The 18,434-nt window shown below is 39.9% G+C and overlaps 1 protein-coding gene across 9 annotated transcripts; it reads right to left on the reverse strand.

Annotated features, from left to right (window-relative positions):
* Window positions 1-1,786: 1,786 nt before the first annotated feature.
* Window positions 1,787-9,423, reverse strand: LOC114296149 (uncharacterized). Of its 9 annotated transcripts, XR_014361635.1 has the most exons (10): window positions 8,951-9,420; window positions 8,755-8,833; window positions 8,578-8,639; window positions 8,325-8,467; window positions 7,087-7,203; window positions 5,036-5,171; window positions 4,796-4,906; window positions 4,539-4,675; window positions 4,404-4,443; window positions 1,787-2,057 (listed from the first exon to the last, which is right to left on the reverse strand). XR_014361635.1 is itself a non-coding variant. In XM_082915637.1 (9 exons), exons 5-9 carry the CDS (start codon window positions 7,177-7,179, stop codon window positions 1,890-1,892), a joined length of 549 nt encoding a protein of 182 aa, XP_082771763.1. In that variant the 5' UTR covers window positions 7,180-7,203; window positions 8,325-8,467; window positions 8,578-8,639; window positions 8,755-8,833; window positions 8,914-9,423; the 3' UTR covers window positions 1,787-1,889. The 9 variants fall into 8 exon arrangements, 4 of the variants coding, with proteins under 4 accessions (XP_082771763.1, XP_082771764.1, XP_082771765.1 ...); XR_014361634.1 differs by lacking the exon at window positions 5,036-5,171; XM_082915637.1 differs by lacking the exon at window positions 5,036-5,171 and having other exon boundaries at window positions 8,914-9,423.
* Window positions 9,424-18,434: the final 9,011 nt, after the last annotated feature.

An 18,434-nucleotide genomic window follows, 5' to 3' on the forward strand; every position in this document is an offset into this window, starting at 1 on the left:
TCGGCTGAAGATTGCGCACAATCTTCCGAATCTGGTCTTTGTCTGTGGGCCTTAAGGTCATCATCAAAGCCTTAGCCCGCCATCTGGTTACGAATTCTGAGAAGCTCTCTTTGGGTTCTTGCCTCGTTGTCTCGAGATCCCAGGTCGTAATCTCGATTTGTGTATTGTATGAGTACTGCAAGATGAAGGCCTCAGCCATCTCATCCCAACTTCTCTTGACGTCATCCTCCAATTTGGCATACCATATGGCCGCTACACCAGACAGGGTCCGGCCAAATAGAGACAGCTTCTGCAGTCTAGTGAGGCCCATTGGCCTTAGGATGTCTGAAAACAATCTTAGGTGCACCGTGGGGTCTCCAGACCCATCAAATCGATCAATGTGCGGCATCTTGAATCTGTCAGGCAGCGTCACGGCTGCGTCGGTATACCCATCTTCGATGTTCGGGATGGTCTTGACTCCCAGGGATCTTTTGAACATCTTTTCCAACTTACTCAATTTTAAGGTTGTGGGGTCCATTTCGAACTCAAAAGAAGAGTCCGGTATATTGACAGGCGTGGGTGCCTTGGATAGTTGTGGCGGGGTCGGGGGCGGAGCTAGCCCCATTCGAAGGTCGGTATCCTCTTGGACATTCCGGGCATTCGGTGTTTCTTCGGGTATCGGAACCCTTGGTGGGGGAGGGACTTGTTGCGAAGCAGATGCTCCGTTTTGCAGTTGTAACCTCACAATTAACTCTGCTTGTTCGCTGAGCATCCTGCCGAACAGTATCCTGCTGCATCATCTTCATGCTTTCTTGGAGTTGGCGCACCATCTCCTCTAAACTAGCCATACTATTCTGCTCTGGTTGAATTACTGGTATATGTTCCCTCTCTGTAGGTGAAACAGGACCCTGATCCCTACTGAACTCAGGTGGGGTAGATAAGGCCCTTTGAACTGATTGTTGAACTGATGCCCTCTACCTAGCTGTCCTCCGTCTAGTAACCGGAGGTAGGGAGCGGTACACTGGTTGTCCGTCTACCAGACACTACAACAAAAAAAGCCTTTGGTGACAGACTGATTTTGTCTCCAAACATCAAAATTTCGTCACTAAAGTGATCTGTGACGAAAAAAATTTGTCACCACTTTTGTGGCCTATACGTCGTCACAAAAAGTACCTGGTGACGAAAAACAATTTTGTCACCTATTTTTCATTTTTGGCGACGAAATATTTCGTCTCCAAATGTTGAATTTTTCGTCCTCTAAAACACCAATTTTGTCACCAAAACTAAATAATATTTTATTTTAATTGTTTTTTACGACGAAATATTTCGTCGCCAAATATATTTTAGTGACGAAAGTTTTCCTCACCAATGATATGTATTAAGGTGACAAAAAAATTCGTCACTAAAATGAACAAAAAAGAAAATTATTCAATGACAAAAAATATTTTGTCACCAAATATTTCAATTTAGCGACGAAATATTTAACAAATGTGACGAAATTATTTGTTTCGTACTATATCATTAGTGACAAAATTATTCGTCATGTTTTTTGAAGACTAATAGCGACATTTTTTATTTCGTCACTAATAAAAATTAAAAATTTTGAAAATGAGAGTACTATTTTCTTCCGAAATTTTTTCTTTTTAGTAACAATTCCCTGCGCATTTCAATAACCTGTTCAATAAAATATCTATTACAAATCAATACAAAAATCTATTCATTTTCATAAACATCACAATTGAATTTTAGCACTATCCACAAAAAAACAATATGAACTGCATGCGGATTATAAACATGTCACCTAATATCCACAAAAAACGTCTACTGATATCCACAAAAATATAATATCAACCGTATGCAGATTACCAAACACATCTCCTAATATCCAACAAAAAACATGTCTACTAATATCAACAAAAATAAAATATCAAGGGCGGATTACCAAACATGCCCCGTAATACTAACAAAAATATAAAATTTACAACATAATCAAAATACAAGGTAATATGAACAAAAACACAAAATGAGCTACCATCGGCCCTCCAAATTACCAAACAAGTCCATATCAAATCTGGAATCTGCAAAAAAATGAAACACAAAAAAAAAAAAAAAAAAAAAAAGAGTTAGCTAGACAGTTATTATCTTATCCATAACATATACAATTTAACATGCATTTTTGGACTCAGTTTTCAAATCGGAAGTCCCGTGGTAGTTCCGTAAGTTTCCACAACTCACATTGGTCCATCCCGAGGTGTTTGAGGTGTTTCCCGGGCTGTCTCGCGGCTGTTGCACGATTTTGGCCCCCGAAGGCCTATTTTCAAGCTTAAGTGTGGAAAAGTGCATTTTTTGACTTAGTTTTCAAATCGGGAGTCCCGTACTAGTTCCGTAAGTTTCCACAACTCACATTGGTCCATCCCGAGGTGTTTGAGGTGTTTCCCGGGCCGTCTCGTGGCTGTTGCACGATTTTGGCCCCCGAATGCCTATTTTCAAGCTTAAGTATAAAAAAATGCATTTTTGAACTTAGTTTTCAAACCGGGAGTCCCGTGCTAGTTCCGTAAGTTTCCACAACTCACATTGGTCCATCCCGAGGAGTTTGAGGTGTTTCCCGGGCCGTCTCGTGGCTGTTGCACGATTTTGGCCCCCGAAGGCCTATTTTCAAGCTTAATTGTAAAAAAGTGCATTTTGGACTCAGTTTTCAAACCGGGAGTCTCGTGCTAGTTTCGTTAGTTTCCAAAACTCGCATTGGTCCATCCCGAGGTGTTTGAGGTGTTCCCTGGGCCGTCTCATGGCTGTTGCACGATTTTGGCCCCCGAAGGCCTATTTTCAAGCTTAACTGTGGAAAAATGCATTTTTGGACTTAGTTTTCAAACTGAGAGTCCCGTGCTAGTTTCGTAAGTTTCCACAACTCACATTTGTCCATCCCGAGGTGTTTGAGATGTTTTCCGGGCCGTCTCGTGGCTGTTGCACGATTTTGGCCCTCGAAGGCCTATTTTTGAAGCTTAAGTATAAAAAAGTGCATTTTTGGACTTAGTTTTCAAACCGGGAGTCCCGTGCTAGTTCCCTAAGTTTCCACAACTCACATTGGTCCATCCCGAGGTGTTTGAGGTGTTCCCCGGGCCGTCTCATGGCTGTTGCATGATTTTGGCCCCCGAAGGCCTATTTTCAAACTTAAGTGTGAAAAAGTGCATTTTTGGACTTAGTTTTCAAACCGGGAGTCCCGTGCTAGTTCTGTAAGTTCCACAACTCACATTGGTCCCTCCAGACGTGTTTGAGGTGGTCCCTGGGCCGTCCCGTGGGTGTTGCACAATTTTGGGCCCTAGTAGCCTATTTTCTTGCTTAAGTGTGAAAAAGTGCATTTTTGGACTTAGTTTTCAAACCGGAAGTCCCGTGCTAGTTCCGTAAGTTTTCACAACTCACATTGGTCCCTCCCGACGTGTTTGAGGTGGTCCCCGGGCCGTCTCATGGCTGTTGGATAATTTTGGCCTCCGGTGGCCTATTTTCAAGCTTAAGTGTGAAAAAATGCATTTTTGGACTTAGTTTTCCAACCGGGAGATTGTTTTATGAGGTTTAGGTTTGTATAGGTTTAGGTTTGTATACGTTGATAATCAGGATTTTGTCTTCCTTAAGAATTTTAATAGAAAAAAGATTGATAATCAAACAAGCGAAATAAAATAAAACTAACCATAAATATAGAGAACTTGTTTAGAAGGCAAGACAAATACAGAGAGAACAACTTAATCATAACTAAATTAGAAACACGTCCCCACTCATTCTGCATTGGAACAAACTGAGCTCAAGTTTAAGCTTCAAGCTTAATTTCTTAAACATCATTAACTAAGATCTAGATGATTTCCATTAAATTTTGCTATTGTCACTTAGCTGATCTAGTTTTACCTTTTCCAAACACAGCCCAGATTAATCCAAAACCATAAAATTTGCCAACAAGTTGAGGGCAAAAGGTTTCAACCACTGAAGAATAAGAAGTGGGAGATGAAAAAAGTAAATAAAACGGATCTTGGCATGCCTACTTTTCGATAATATTCACAACTAGTGCCGGGGGGGGGGGGTGTTGTTATAGTGAAGAGATGTTTATGTCTTACCAAACTTGATCATAGGTAGGACAAATTTGTAACAATTAAATTTCAGTGTCATCTAGGACTAATCATTTTTGGGAACTAGTATCATATGGTCCCCTAGTTATACTGATATGCAATAGGTACTACATCAGACAGTACTTCAACTGACAAGATGACACTTGGCAAAATACAATCAAATAAACTGGAAGGCTTCATTATTTTCACAGGAATTGGAACTTCAAAACAAAAGAACTATGCTCAAGTCGAAAATATAGAAGAAAAAAAAAATAGAGAGCATGAGTAAAGATATATCCACAAACATGTAAACAAGAAGTAACAAACTTTTACCGGTAAACTATAACTGATGACAACTTTGTTGCAGCCCATGCTGAAACAATAGAAGAAACTGAGTCAGCTAAACTCCAAAAAAAAGTGTAGAAAAACTAATATCTTCTTGACAAAAAGAAAAGACAATAAGTATACCTAGTAATTGATAATTTTTTACCCATCGAAGCTAAAAGTACAAGTTTCCCACAAGGGGAGACATACAGATCTTTAACAGCTTTTGTATTTGAAGGAAGTTTTATGTCTTCATTTTGATTTGGATTAGTCAAGTTAATCTAGAAAAGCAAGTTCAAAACTGATTATGAACAGAAGAGTTGAGTGTAAGTTCTGAATAAACTTAGAGATGAATGTATATGTTGCAAAATAAAGTCTACTTCTTTGAGCAATAACTTTACCTTCTTGAGCATATGTGTCCCACCCATCACAAAAATCCTTCTAGCAAGAATCAGAGTTTGATAATAACAATCCATATCAAAAATCCATGCACTCTCTACTGCCATCTCATGCTGTAATTGCAAAGATATCAAGATAGGAACACATGACAAATTGAAAAAAAAACATCTTCTTGGGAGGACAATTCTAGTGATATAACCAGTAAATGGTGAAGCAGATAACAGCAGGACTATAAACCTTACCAAAAGGCAACAACCAGATGTAGGTCTTGAAAAAGCTTCTATAATGAAAAGGCATCTCCTTATTTATTTCCGTCCTTAATGAATTTGTTAACCTACAAAGGAAGCTATCTGGATTTTGGTGGTGCCTTCAGTGCATCTGAGATAGGCCATCAAAAGATTATCCCATAACCAACTTGCAAGAGGAAGGGAAGGGCGTGATTGAAAGATTTCAGAATAAATATTCTACTCATTTTCAGGGTGTCACAAAGTTAGCTTCCTCTCCTCTTTCTCTCCCTTTCTTATCCCTTTTTCTATTTCACTCTACATATCATTTGGAGGCTAGGATCTCTCTCCCCTCCCCCCCTTATTATCCAACCATGAATAATATTTTTCTTGGATTGAAGAAAGGAAGTTTCAAAAGTTTTGTATCACATTGAAGCTTCCTAGATATTAAAATTAAACAAAGAAAAGAAAAACAAAACAAGAAATAAGGATAAGAAAATTCTCAAGGCAGATTAAGAAAAGAAAATCAAAACAGGAAATAAGGATAACCAAATGTAGCTTACTGAGATATTATGATTTTGATTTACATCACTAACACACACAATTCAGCACTTGCCTCTTAATATAAATTAAAAAAATAACAAAAACAAAAACAAAACAAAAAATAGAATAACATTAACAAATTAGTTGACTTAGCTAGGTGCTGCTGTGATGGTGAATCTAGAAAACTTTGGTTCCATCAACAGCAAAATAGAAGTTTTCTAGGAAGAGAATAAAATCATATCAACTAGAAGAGTTGAGTGACAGTTTCCAACAACACCTCAAGAGGATAATCTAGAAAAACAAATGGCTATGATATTGTTTTTCTACTAAAATTCAACACTCACTCTAAGAGAATATAGAGAAATAAAAGTAAGTTGTCTCCTCAAAAGAGTAGTATCACAGATTCCGAGCAAATATAAATTTACATGTTAGTTCGATTATCTATACAAGAACAAAACATGTGTGGTCTTTTCAACTAACTTGCTTCCAAACAAAATCAAATTTATCATTTAACCAGAGTCGGTGTGGTAGATATCAGTATTATTAAGAAACAAAACGGCTGGCCCATTAAATTAGTCACCTATTCTTCAAGAGAAACACCAAAATATGACAGTGACACCTTCCATACTCATAGCTTCTCCAAAATTAGGTTCTGTGCTACTGGCTACTGCTACTGCTGTTGTTGCTGCCTTCTTGCTGAGGCTTGTTGTCTGCTGTTGCTTGCCATTTTGCTGGTGCTTAATGATCTGATGTTGCCTGTTGTCTAAGAGGATGTGGTGGTTGTTTTACAGTCTGAATTTTTATTTATTAGTATAGTTATAATAGGCTCTAGTGGTTAATTTTTGTAATCCCAGAACCTAATTTTGGATTTCTATGTGGAATGTACATGGCCTTAATTATGGTAGTAGACCTTGTTTTTGAGTTATATTTTGGATATTGTTTTGTGGTCCAGTAGCTTCTAGGTCTATCCTAATGTGTAGCTCAGTATTGATCTTGTTCCTGCTCCTTATCTGCCCCTGTGCTCATGTGGTGTTTGAACAAGTTGTTTTGTCCTGTTGTGTTTTTGGTTTTGTTGGTGGCTCTGTCTTTGTATAGTTGGTTAGCTCCTCAGACATGCCTCTTGTATCTTGTATATATTTGTCTTTTATTTTATGACTTATTCACCCAAAAAAAAAAAAAAAAAAAACACAATCGACCTCCTAGCATATAGCAATGCTAAATAAATATTAATGCAAATAATAAGGCCCTGATCGAATAACAAGAATCGAATCTACAAAAGGGATTTAGAAAGATCAGAATGCTTCCATAAATTAACCTCCTTGACTATCATATAAAAGTGAAACCTTATTTCTAGGCATGTAATTCTTTTTTATCCAGGCTTCAATCAAGAGTTCAAAACTTGAAAAAATTATGAAGAGATCAAGTATGCCATATCTGGAAAAAGTCGCTATAATAAACCAACAAGTTTTGTTTTCATTTTATTTTGTGCATGATAAATATAAGAAAATCTGTAAAACAAACTTTACCATTTGGAGATCATGACTCCCTGAAGAGCTCTCAACAAGATTGGGACGTGCACGAACATCATTAACGATAGGCCTTTCAAACAAGGGAATCATCAAATGTGTTCCTTCAGGATAAACCTAGAGACATTTTTTGTTAGTGCAAGCACAAAATGACCTTGTTTGTCAGAATGAATTTAGATAGAATACAAGTAAACAGAGATACTAATTCTATATCACTGAATAAGTAACCCAAAAAATATAATTCATGCAAAAAAAAAGAAAACAGTTACTAGGATTAATGAAAAAAGGGTCTCATACTAAACTAATATTGTCCCTATCAATCTGAAATGAATCAGGCTTCAATCCAAGTTTCATAAACTTCATTTTAAATGCTGAAGATCTGTTTTCACCTCTAAGATCCCAATACCCAACTTCAACCAACTCACCACTTCCATTACGACGGCCGCAAATCGAAACTTAAGAACAAAATTGAACAATAAAACATGGTTTCAAAATTGAACAAAATCAAAACTTAGCTAATTTATGACTTTAAGAAGCAAGAAAGTAAATAAACAATAAAACATTTGCATGGAAGAACTATATAGTTTTAAGGAATGCTAATCTAGTCCCAAAGAAGTAAGAGAAATTTAACTAGATCAAGAGGAATAACTAGTTTGCCTATTTTGCCTCACTAGGATTATTAACAAAATTGGAATTGATGACAAACATGGTTGATGTTAAGGACTTGAAATCAGCTTCAATAACATCAAAGACCTAGTCAATTTGTCCTGAAAAAATTAAATCAATTTGTCTTAAGAGTAATATCATCAAACACCATGTGTGTAGTCCTATCTTATTGGTTTGATTTTTTTTTCCCCCGCTCAATTCATAGGAGGGGAAAAGAAAAAGCTAAGTTGCATCAAATGGTGAGATGCGAATTCCAGCATTACTCACACTAAATTAGCAGCTTGTCTGCCAAACCAACCCTCTTTGGTCTCAATAATAAGACACATTGGTCCCTTTTAGGTATCAATTCCAATAATAAGACACATTGCCTCTACTTTAGAACACCAGTGAATGGTCTCACCAATTAAAGCACTAACACAACAAAAATAGCTTCAAACAAATGCACACACAAGTAATAAAATTCATAGCTGCTTTAAACTATATGAACTGAAAGATAGAGATAAAGGAGCCACAAAACATAAAATGAATTCCTGAGCTAACCCATTAAGTTAAAACCAAAAAAAGGAATATACCTCAATTCCTTTATAGTTGAATCCTCACCAAGTTTCAGTGTATCAACTGAAACTTTAGGAGGTGGAGATAGCCAATCATCCTCTTCCTTATCTTCACAATCAACAACCTCTATGAATTTCTCATTCTTATCTACCTTCTCAACCTAAATTCAAATTGATACCAACACTCAAATCAATTTCAAACAAAGGCTCACATTCTAGGTTGCTAAATCATTCAAATTCAATACAATCTACAAAAAGTAGAGATCTTTACAGCGGTATACGAATGCTTCCTTCGTTTGGGAGAGAAAGCTGGGGATGAATCTGAACAATCATCTGCAAATTCCAAAAATTAAAATGTTTAAGACGTACACACACACATCTATATATATATATATATATATATATAGAGAGAGAGAGAGAGAGAGAGAGAGAGAGAAAGAGGATAGACCATTGAGGCAGACAACATCGAAGGGTTGAGCACGGTGGTAATCGAAGAGAGGTTTGAGTTGTTCTTCGGTTGATTTGGCCTGTAAAATAGAGAAATCGAAAATCAAGTTCAGAAACACTAGAAAAAAAAAAACAAAACAAAACAAAATAAAAATAGTACTTGGAAGATTAGGGGGCTAGAACTTGAAGTTTCACACCATTAGGGTAGAAGAAATTGGGACCAAAGTCGCAATAATCGTCGAGGGAGAAGCAGAGGTCGGAGTTGGGATCATGTAGGGTCTGAAGGACGCGGTTCTGATTAAAGAGTTGTTGGGAGGGTTTCAGAGTGTTGGTGTAGCGTAGTGATTGGAGTAGGAGGGGGTCGAGGTTAAGAAGGGGGGAAGGGGAAGAAGGGCATTGGAGGGAGTGGCAAAGGAGGGATTCCGATGGAAGGCGGTGGAGGAAATTGAAAGGACAGGGGCAGAGGGCGGTGGTGGTGGTGGCGGTGGTGGGGAGGAGGGTGGAGGTGGAGTGGTGGGTGGTTTCGGAGAGGTGGATGAGGTGTTTGAGTGTTGAGAGAGCGGTTGGGAGATCGGGAGGCTGCGGCAGAGGCGGAGGTGGCGGTGGTGAAGTGATTGAGTTGGTGTTGGTGGTGGTGAAAGAGGCAGTAAAGGAAGAAAGGTCAGGTATGCTGATGGAGATGGATGATTTGAGAGTCTAGTTTTGTATCTTTTTTTCATTTTTATTTCCCCCAAAATATTTTAGTGACTGAATTATTTTTTGGTGGCAAAATTATTTCTTTATCAAAGGTAAAAATATTGGCTACAAAAATAATTTTGTCACTAAATGATATTAAAATATTAAAAATTATTGGTGACAAAAATATATTCGTCATTAATAATTTTATAATTGGTGACCAATTTTTTCGTCACCAAAAATCTATTAATTTTGGCGCCCTCCGAAAATATTAGTGGGAAAATATTTGGTGACAAAAAAAATATAAATAATGACGAAATATAATTTCGTCACCTATTTTTTTTATTATGATTTAGATTGGTGACGAAATTTTATTTTTGTCTCCAAAAATGACACATTTGGAGACGAAATATGATTTTCGTCATTAAAAGATACGTATTTCGTGACAAAAAAAATTTTCGTCATTAGTTTTTGTGTCTAAAGACTATTTTTGTTGTAGTGAGATCCTCAGATCGATGGAGCCGACCACCTCTAATCCAGAGTGCTTGGGGAATATCTACCGGGTTGGAAGCAATGGTGCTAAACTACCTAGCAAAAAGATAAATAAAGCAGTAAATAAACAAATAATCGGACGGCAAAACGGCATAAGATAAACACATACAACGCGCAGTTAGGTATTCATAATACACAGTTGGTAAGCCAAACACGCTGTTTCTCGATACTGATCACTGTTCCTCAGAATCACTGTTCCCAAAACTGAACCTGATACCCGCAGATAATCGATTCTCATAAACTGATACTGATGCCCTCGGGCCTGATACTCAATCTTGCAAACTGGTACGTATGCTCCTGTAGAGATACAATCTAAAGCACATAGCAGATAAGTGAGAACCAAAACACCCCTATGTTGGGGTAGGGTTTCCCTGTCCTATTTTGTCAGGAGCTAGGGTTTCACTATGCACGCAGCAGTTTCAAACAACCTATCATCGGGTAAGCAATCTGTCCTAGCTTGGAATGGTCACTATGGATTTCGATATGCACTAGGTCGAATGGTCAAAAAGGGTGCCCCGGAAAAACCGGGGTTTGTGTTCCCATGCTGTCAGAGCCCATAACCGGGTCAGCCTTATGGTCATGCCTTGACAAGACAAGCCTCCGGCGAACCGTTCAGGAATGGCAGATGGCAAACACGGTGTCCTAGGCGCACCAATGCACATGCAATGCAAAGAGACACATAAATGAAATCAAAACAGGATATCACGATTTCGAGTCAAGCTCTCTAATTTCCCCAGCAGAGTCGCCAGAAACTGTAGACGCGCCCGTGGGCCTCGTGCTACAGTTCGGACTCGACTTGTGTCACGGTTCTTAATCTGAACCAAAGAGTCCAAATCCGGCAAACCGTTTTGAGAAACAGATTTTTTGAAAAGAAGTGCTAAACATGGACTGCTTTGCCAGATACAGAGTCGCCACCTAAATATTTTTTTTTTAAATGGGAGAATTTAGGAAACCCTGACTCGGTGCCAAAGGACACGTGTCCGTCATTGCCAAAGTTGCCTCGGCTCGAGAGCTTGGGTACGATTGGTGAAGGTCAGCTATGAGCACCCCCTCTCGCCCCGTCTGAAGACCGACCTCTACTAACCGTGATATCTAGTTTTGAAAACTTTATGCGTTCTTATTCTGGTTATTAGCCAAGATTTGCTATATGATGCGCACAGCATACAAGTATAGACTAGATTGCCTAATTTGGAAATAAGCACTGCACGTCTGTTTATTTTGAAAAATGTTTTGGAATTTGCTACCCGCAAGTAGGCTAAAATACGGATTTCAGCGAGTTTTTCCAACTTAGACAATCCAACCTTCACCCACAGGCAATCAATCAGTAATATCACGTAAGCATTTAGCCGCATGGCAAGCCTACTGTCATGGTAACACTCACACGCATGCAGTATGCTAAAGCATAAATACTTACAATGTACTCCGTGCCAAAATAATAAACTAGTTAGCAAACATGCGTGATCCTAGTTCATGTCGGATTAACTAATGCGACGCATGCAGGATGCAATTAGAATAGGCTCGGCTAACCTAAACATGGCATGTGAAATGCAGTCAATTGACGCACGTATTCAATTTGGAATTGAAGTACAAATGCAGTTAGCGTGATGTACCGAGCCTGTTGTATGCAATACAAGATGCATGAATGCACGCATGCATAGCATTAGGTATGCTAATTTTAAATATGCCCTAGTCTACCATCATAAGCAGGTAAATAAAAGAGAAGAAAGACGTGAGGTTGGAAGACATACACACACTCACGCACACTTATTACACAATTGCCCTCACTCGGAGGGTCCGAATGAATATTACAGTCCGAATAATAAACAAATAAATTATTACAGAATTTCTAATTTACTTAACAGAATGAATGCAAAAGGAAGAAAGGTGGCCACAGCCCCCTGCCTCGGGAAGCGCGAGTGATGCATGCTCGAACCCGTCTCGCCCGGAAAGTCCGTACCATACCATTGCTGCCTCTGTTTTCACTGCCTGGCTTCTCTGAAAAATTCCAAAATTCTGGGACAGGTTCCTTGCACACTGTAGAATACCATCGGTAGGGGGAAATTCCAACCAGCAGTGTATAACTTCCATCAGCTGCTGATGGTGTTATCGGCCATTCACCAACGGCTGGTCGGCCCTAAATTCTGCCGGTCGGCAGAAACTTCCTGCAGAAGACAGTTTTGATAGCAACAGAGGACAGACAACATATGGCATGGGATTTCAGGCACATGTAAGCATGGTCATGTTCCCCATCATGTGTTGAACTCAGGGAAGCATGGCCCTCAATTCTGGAGCCATCAGTTGTGCATGATAGCCCAAGAGATCAAGCTTGCCATTTGATGTAAAAATGCATGCAACACACAAATGAGGACCGAGACCCTATCATGTCGAAGTCAAAGGCCCCGGTGACCGAGAGTTAAGACACGTTGCATCACTTATAGTATGAACGCTCCTTAACCCTCACACTTGGTTTGACACCCCAAACCAAGCAATGCAATGCATGTTATGCCAACATGGCTCAAATGCAACATGATACTAATTATGCAAGGCATGCCAAATGCCATGCAACTACTATGGCAAATATGCAATGCTAGGCATGCAAGATGCAAATGTGATGCAAATATGGACCAATATGCCATAAGGCCAGCATGGAACAACACATTAATGAACCAAATAAGCAACAAGAATATGATAAGCATGCAATGGTGGACTTAAACCATAAAGGGGCAGACCTCAATCCACCCCAAAACAGTGGCCAAAAGTGCCCAAAATGATGGATAAACACTCATGCCAACATGCAAGCCAATGGACCTAAGGCTAAGGCACAAAAAAGGGCACTTTACTTCTACTAATATGACCATTCATGGCATGAATTAGACAAGTAAGAACAGAATTTTAGCATGCAAAAATGGACTCCAAAACCCACTAATATGGCAACTTAAGTGTCTCCAATGAGATGTATACACCAAGGCTCATTTCTAGGCATAAAAGGGCATATCCTCAAAGCATGAAAGAGGTCACATATGCAAGCATACAAACATGATTTATGGGCTGAAATATGACCCTAAATGATGCCAAATCATGAAGGTGGTCCAAGCTACGCATGCTAGAGGCCAATATGCTCAAGGCTCACAAGCCAAAACACAAAGAGAGGACACCAAACATGGAAAGCATGACTGAAACAAATGGCCAACAGACCTTGAACATGGTGAAATGATGCCAATATCTTCATGAAATTAGGCTAACACATGCAAGAATCATGGCCTAAACACAAGATGCATTTCTTGGCCAAATAGAGGAATGTAAAGCAAGTATGTTAAGCATGCAAAGGGCACAAACCCGACCAAAAACATAGATCATATGTGACCTAAGGACACCCAAAAAGTTCTGAAATAGGGCCGAAAACAATGAAGCATACATGTTGCCCTTTTAGCCAAAAGGCAAGGAAATAAGGCAATGAAGGGAGAGAGGTGTCCCTCCCCTACACAAGACTTCAAACCACCTTCCTCACCACTGAAAACCCACTGGTTTTCAGTGGTGAGAAGACCAAAACACTCAAGCAAACAAGGCCTCACAAAGGAAGCACCAAAAAGGCCAAATAAGGCCTAAGAGGGTGAGTTTGAACTCAAACCACAAAAGACCCTTAATGAAAGTTCTTAACCATGAAAATATAAACCTTTTTTTATGTTATGCACAAAAACTAAATCAACAAGAAAGATAGGTAAAAAACTAGTGCAAGTTTGGCGAAACTAAAGCAAAGTGATTACCCTTGAAGATCCTTTGAAGAACAATTGGTCCAGCCCTCTTCTTTTGATCAAAATCAGTCCAAAACTCAAGAATCAACCCTCAAAGCCCCTCAATCTCGGAGCAAGGTGTAATGGTGTGTGTATTAGTGCAAAAGTAAGGTCAAATGCACTTTTAGGCCATAAAATACACACAAGGGAGGAGAGAGAGGGAAATATAGAGAGAAGGTGTGTATGTATATGTATGAGCTCTGGTTTTGCTTCCAAAATTGCTAACCTAGAACAAGGAGAAGAACCCTCTTCTTATAGAAGTCCCTCTTGCAAAGCTTATTAAACAAGCTTGCTTAGAGGGAAATCCCTCCATACACGTATATGAAGGGGAACAGAGTTGGTGCCAGCTATCACAGTTGGCACAAAATATCTACATAAAGTAGATGAACAGTAGTCGGCTGCTCAAAACTGCCATTTTGACAAAAAGGAGTGCCGACCGGCAACAAAGAATGCCGACCAGCAATATACATTGCCGGTGGAAACAAAACACCAGCCGGTGGCCTCTGACCATGGCGGGTGATGTGTGGGGATGCCTCACAAGGTATTCCCTGCCCCTCCAAAGCAAGACACAAGTGTTTGGTGCAAAACCAGACACTAAACGGTCGAGTTCGGAGATCCTGAGGCAAGGCGCGTAGCCGAGGCCTCCGGGAACTCCAAACGAACACAAACATGGATGATCACCGGGTGTTCAAACGGTGACGTCCAAGTCTTGAGGACGGTCAAAAATGGGGTCTCTACAGTATGCTTAACAAAATATGCCCTGAAACTAACCATCGTAGGCGGTTAAGTAAAAGGGAGAAAGAAATAGGGGTTGGAAGACATGCATCACACACACGCATGCTTATTACAATAGTGTAGACACCCCATTTTTGACCGTCCTCAAGACTTGGACGTCACTGTTTGAACACACGGTGATTATCCATGTTCATGTTCGTTTGGAGTTCCCCGAGGTCTCAGCTCGCGCGCCCTGCCTCAGGATCTCCGAACTTGACCGTTTAGTGTTTGGTTTTGCACCGAACACTTGTGTTTTGCCTTGAAAAGGCAGAGAATGCCTTATGAGGCATCCCCACACACCACCGGCAGTGGCTGGAGGCCACCGGATGGTCTTTTTCTTCCATCGGCACTTTTGTTTGCCGGTCGGCACACTTCATTGCCGGTCGGCATAATATGTTGCCGGTCGGCACTGTTTTTTGCCGAAATAGCATTTTTGGGCAGCCGACCACTGTTCATCCACTTTATGGAGATATTTTGTGCCAGCTGTGATAGCTGGCACCAACTCTTCCCCCCTCCATACACGTGTATGGAGGGATTTCCCTCTAGCCAAGCTTGTTGAATAAGCTTTGCAAGAGGGAGCCTTATAAGAGGAGGGTCTTCCTCTTTGATTTAGGTTAGCTTCTTGCAACCAAAAACCAGACCTCTAAGATATAGATAGATATTATCTCTATACCTCCCCCTCTCTCCTCCTTTGTGTGTGTTTTTTTAGCTCAAAAGGTGTGTTTTACCTTACTTTTGCACCATTACACACACCATTACACCTTACTCCGAGATTGAGGGACTTGGAGGGGTTGTTTCTTGAGTTTTGGACTGGTTTTGATCCAAAGAAGGAGGCTAGACCATTTGTTCTTCAAAGGTTCTTCAAGGGTGAGCATTTTTCTTTTTATTCCCCAAACTTGCATTGGTTTTCTACCTATTTTGTTTACTATTTTAGCTCTTGTGTATAACATGAAAAAGGCTTAAATTTTCCTGCTCTAGCACTTTCATTAAGGTCATTTTGTGGTTTGAGTGCAAACTCACCCTCATAGGCCTTGTTTGGTCTATTTTGGTGCCTCTTTGATAAGGTTTTGTTCACTTCAGCATTTTGATCTTTTCATCACTAAAAACCAGTTCATTTTTGGTGTTTAAAAAGTAGGTTTGAAGTCTTGCATAGGGGAGGGACACCCCTCTCCCTTTATGGTTTTGTTTCCTTGCTTTTTGGGCTCAAAAGGATAGCATGTGTGCTTGTTGTTTCTTGGCCTCATTTCAGAATTTCTTTAGGCATTTTACATCATATGTAACCCCTATTTTTGGTCAAACTTGTGCCTCCTTGTATGCTTGTAATACTTGCTTTGTATTGCTCTATTTTGCTTAGAAGTCCATCTCATGATTAGGCCATGATTCTTGTGGGAGTTGGTTTAGTTCCATGAAGTTCTTAGTGATGTTTTTCCATGCTTAAGGTTTATTGGTTATCCATTTAGTCATGCTTGACATGTTTGTTAGGGTTGCTTTGTATTTTAGCTTAAAAGCTTTGAGCATGTTGACCTCTAGCATGTATGTTTGTGATTATCCGCATGATTTAACATCATCTAAGGACCACATTTTAGTCCAAGAATCATGCTTGTATGTGTGCATGCATGGCCCCTTTCATACCTTGAGGGTGTGTCCTCTTATGCCTAGGAATGAGCCTTAGCGCATTTGTTTCATGGGGGATACTTTAGCTGCCATATTAGGAGTTTTTGGGGTCCTATTTTGCATGCAAAAACTCTGTTTTTACTTGTTTTGATCATGCCATGAGAGGTCATGTTGGTGGGGGTAAGTTGTCTCCTTTTGTGCCTTAACTTTGGGACCATAAGTTTGCTTGTTAACATGAGTTGATTGTCCATCATTTTAAACATTTTTGGTGCTGCTTAAAGGAAAATAAAGGTCTGCACCTTTATCACTTTTAGGCCCCCTTGCACACTTGCTTCGTGTTTGTTGCATGGTTATTCCATTAAGCCTTGTAGCATATCAATCCCATGATCAAATTGGTCCATGTTTGCATCATGTTTGTACCTTGTATGTTTGGCATTATACATTTGTCATGTTGGTTGCATAATGCTTGTTGTGCTTTACATCTTGGTGGCATAGTGCATTTGAGCCTTATGAGCATAACATGCATTGCATTCACTTGGTTTGGGGTGTCAAACCAAGTGTGGGAATCAAGGACCATTCATACTTCAAGTGATGTAATGTGTCTCGATTCCCGGTCATCGGGACCATTGACTCCAACTTGATAAGGCCTCGGTTTTCACTTTGCTTGTTGCATGCATCTTCATATCAAATGGCAAATTCGATTCTTTGAGCCGCCATGTACCATTGATGGTTCAAGGATCGAAAATCATGCTTCCTTGAGTTCAAAACATGATAGGAAGTATGACCATGCTTACATGTGCCTGAAAATTCCATACCATGCACTGTCTGTTCTCTGTTTGCTGTCAAATTGTCTTCTGCAGGAAGTTTCTGCCGACCGGCAGAATTTTGTGCCAACCGGCAATCTCTGGAGTGCCGACGAATCCAATAAAGTGCCGATGGAAATTGAGAAGTGCCGGTGGTAATTCTGTCCGGCCGGTGGTGCTCTGCAGGATGCAAGGAACTTGCTCCAGTACTTTGGCAATTTTCAGAAAGACAAGGCAGTACAAACAGAGGCGGCAGGAGTACAGTACGGGTTTTCCGGACGAGACGGATTCGAGCACGCATCATTCGCGCATCCCGAGGCAAAGGCTGCGGCCACCACTTTTCTTTCCTTCGCCACCTTTCCTTTAAATTAAATTAGAAATTTTTGTAATAATTTTATTTGTTTATTATTTGGGACTGTAATATTCATTCGGACCCTCTGAGTGAGGGTAAACATGTAATAAGTGTGGGTGAGTGTGTGTATGTCTTCCAATCCCCATTTCTTTCTTCCCTTTTATTTACCTGCTTATGATGGTAGATTAGGGCATTTTTAAAATTAGCATACCTATATGATATGCATGCGTGCATTCATGCATTTGTTGACATGCACCGGGCTCGGTACATCATACTAACCGCATTCGTATTTTCAAATTTCAAAATTGAATACATAAATCAGTTGGTTGCATATCGTATGCCATATTTAGGTTAACCGAGCCTAACTAAAATTGCATCTTGTATGTGTTGCATTAGGCAAAATAACATGAACTAGGACACACACATTTGCTAACTAGTTTATTGTTTTGGCACGGAGTACAATGTAAGTGGTTATGCTTTAGCATCCAACATGCGTGTGAATGTCGCCATAATAGTATGCATGCCATGCGGCTAAGTGTTTACATGAGATAAACTGCTTGAATGCCTGTGGGTGGAGGTCGAATTGCTTAAATTGGAATAACACATTAAAACTGTGAATTTTAAAGCCCACTTGAGGGTGGCAAAATCTGTATTTTAGCCTACTTGCGAGTAGCAAACCATTTTCAAAACAAATGTGAAATGTTTTTTGTTCCAATTTGGGTGATTTGGTCTATACTTGTTTGCTGCGCGCATAACATAGTAATTCTAGGCTAACAATTGGTTTAAGAACACATAAGGTTTTCAAAAACGGATATCACGGTTAGTAGAGGCCGGTCTTCGGACCGGGCGAAAGGGGGTGCTCATAGCTGACCTTCCCCAATCGTACCCAAGCTCCTGAGCCGAGATAACTCCGGTGATGACGGACATGTGGCCTTCGGCACCGAGTCAGGGTTTCCTAAATTTCCCCATTTTAAAAATATTTAGGTGGCGACTCTGCATCTGGCAAAGCAGTCCATGTTTGGCACTACTTTTTCAAAAATCTGTTTCTCAAAACGATTTGCCAGATTTGGACTCTTTGGTTCAGATTTAGAACCGTGACACAAATCGAGTCCGAACTGTA

The sequence above is a fragment of the Camellia sinensis genome, chromosome 2, assembly GCF_055761805.1.
Source record: "Camellia sinensis isolate YWXY chromosome 2, ASM5576180v1, whole genome shotgun sequence".
In the NCBI taxonomy this organism is placed as follows: Eukaryota; Viridiplantae; Streptophyta; class Magnoliopsida; order Ericales; family Theaceae; genus Camellia; species Camellia sinensis.

Excerpts from the sequence above, each read along its gene's own strand:
- LOC114296149 (XM_082915637.1), bottom strand. The coding sequence starts at position 7,179 with ATGATTCCCTTGTTTGAAAGGCCTATCGTTAATGATGTTCGTGCACGT. Across the intron at positions 4,907-7,086 it reads GGAGTCATGATCTCCAAATG|CATGAGATGGCAGTAGAGAG; the intron begins GTAAAGTTTGTT and ends TTGCAATTACAG. Across the intron at positions 2,058-4,403 it reads TCATCAGTTATAGTTTACCG|ATTCCAGATTTGATATGGAC; the intron begins GTAAAAGTTTGT and ends ATTTTTTTGCAG.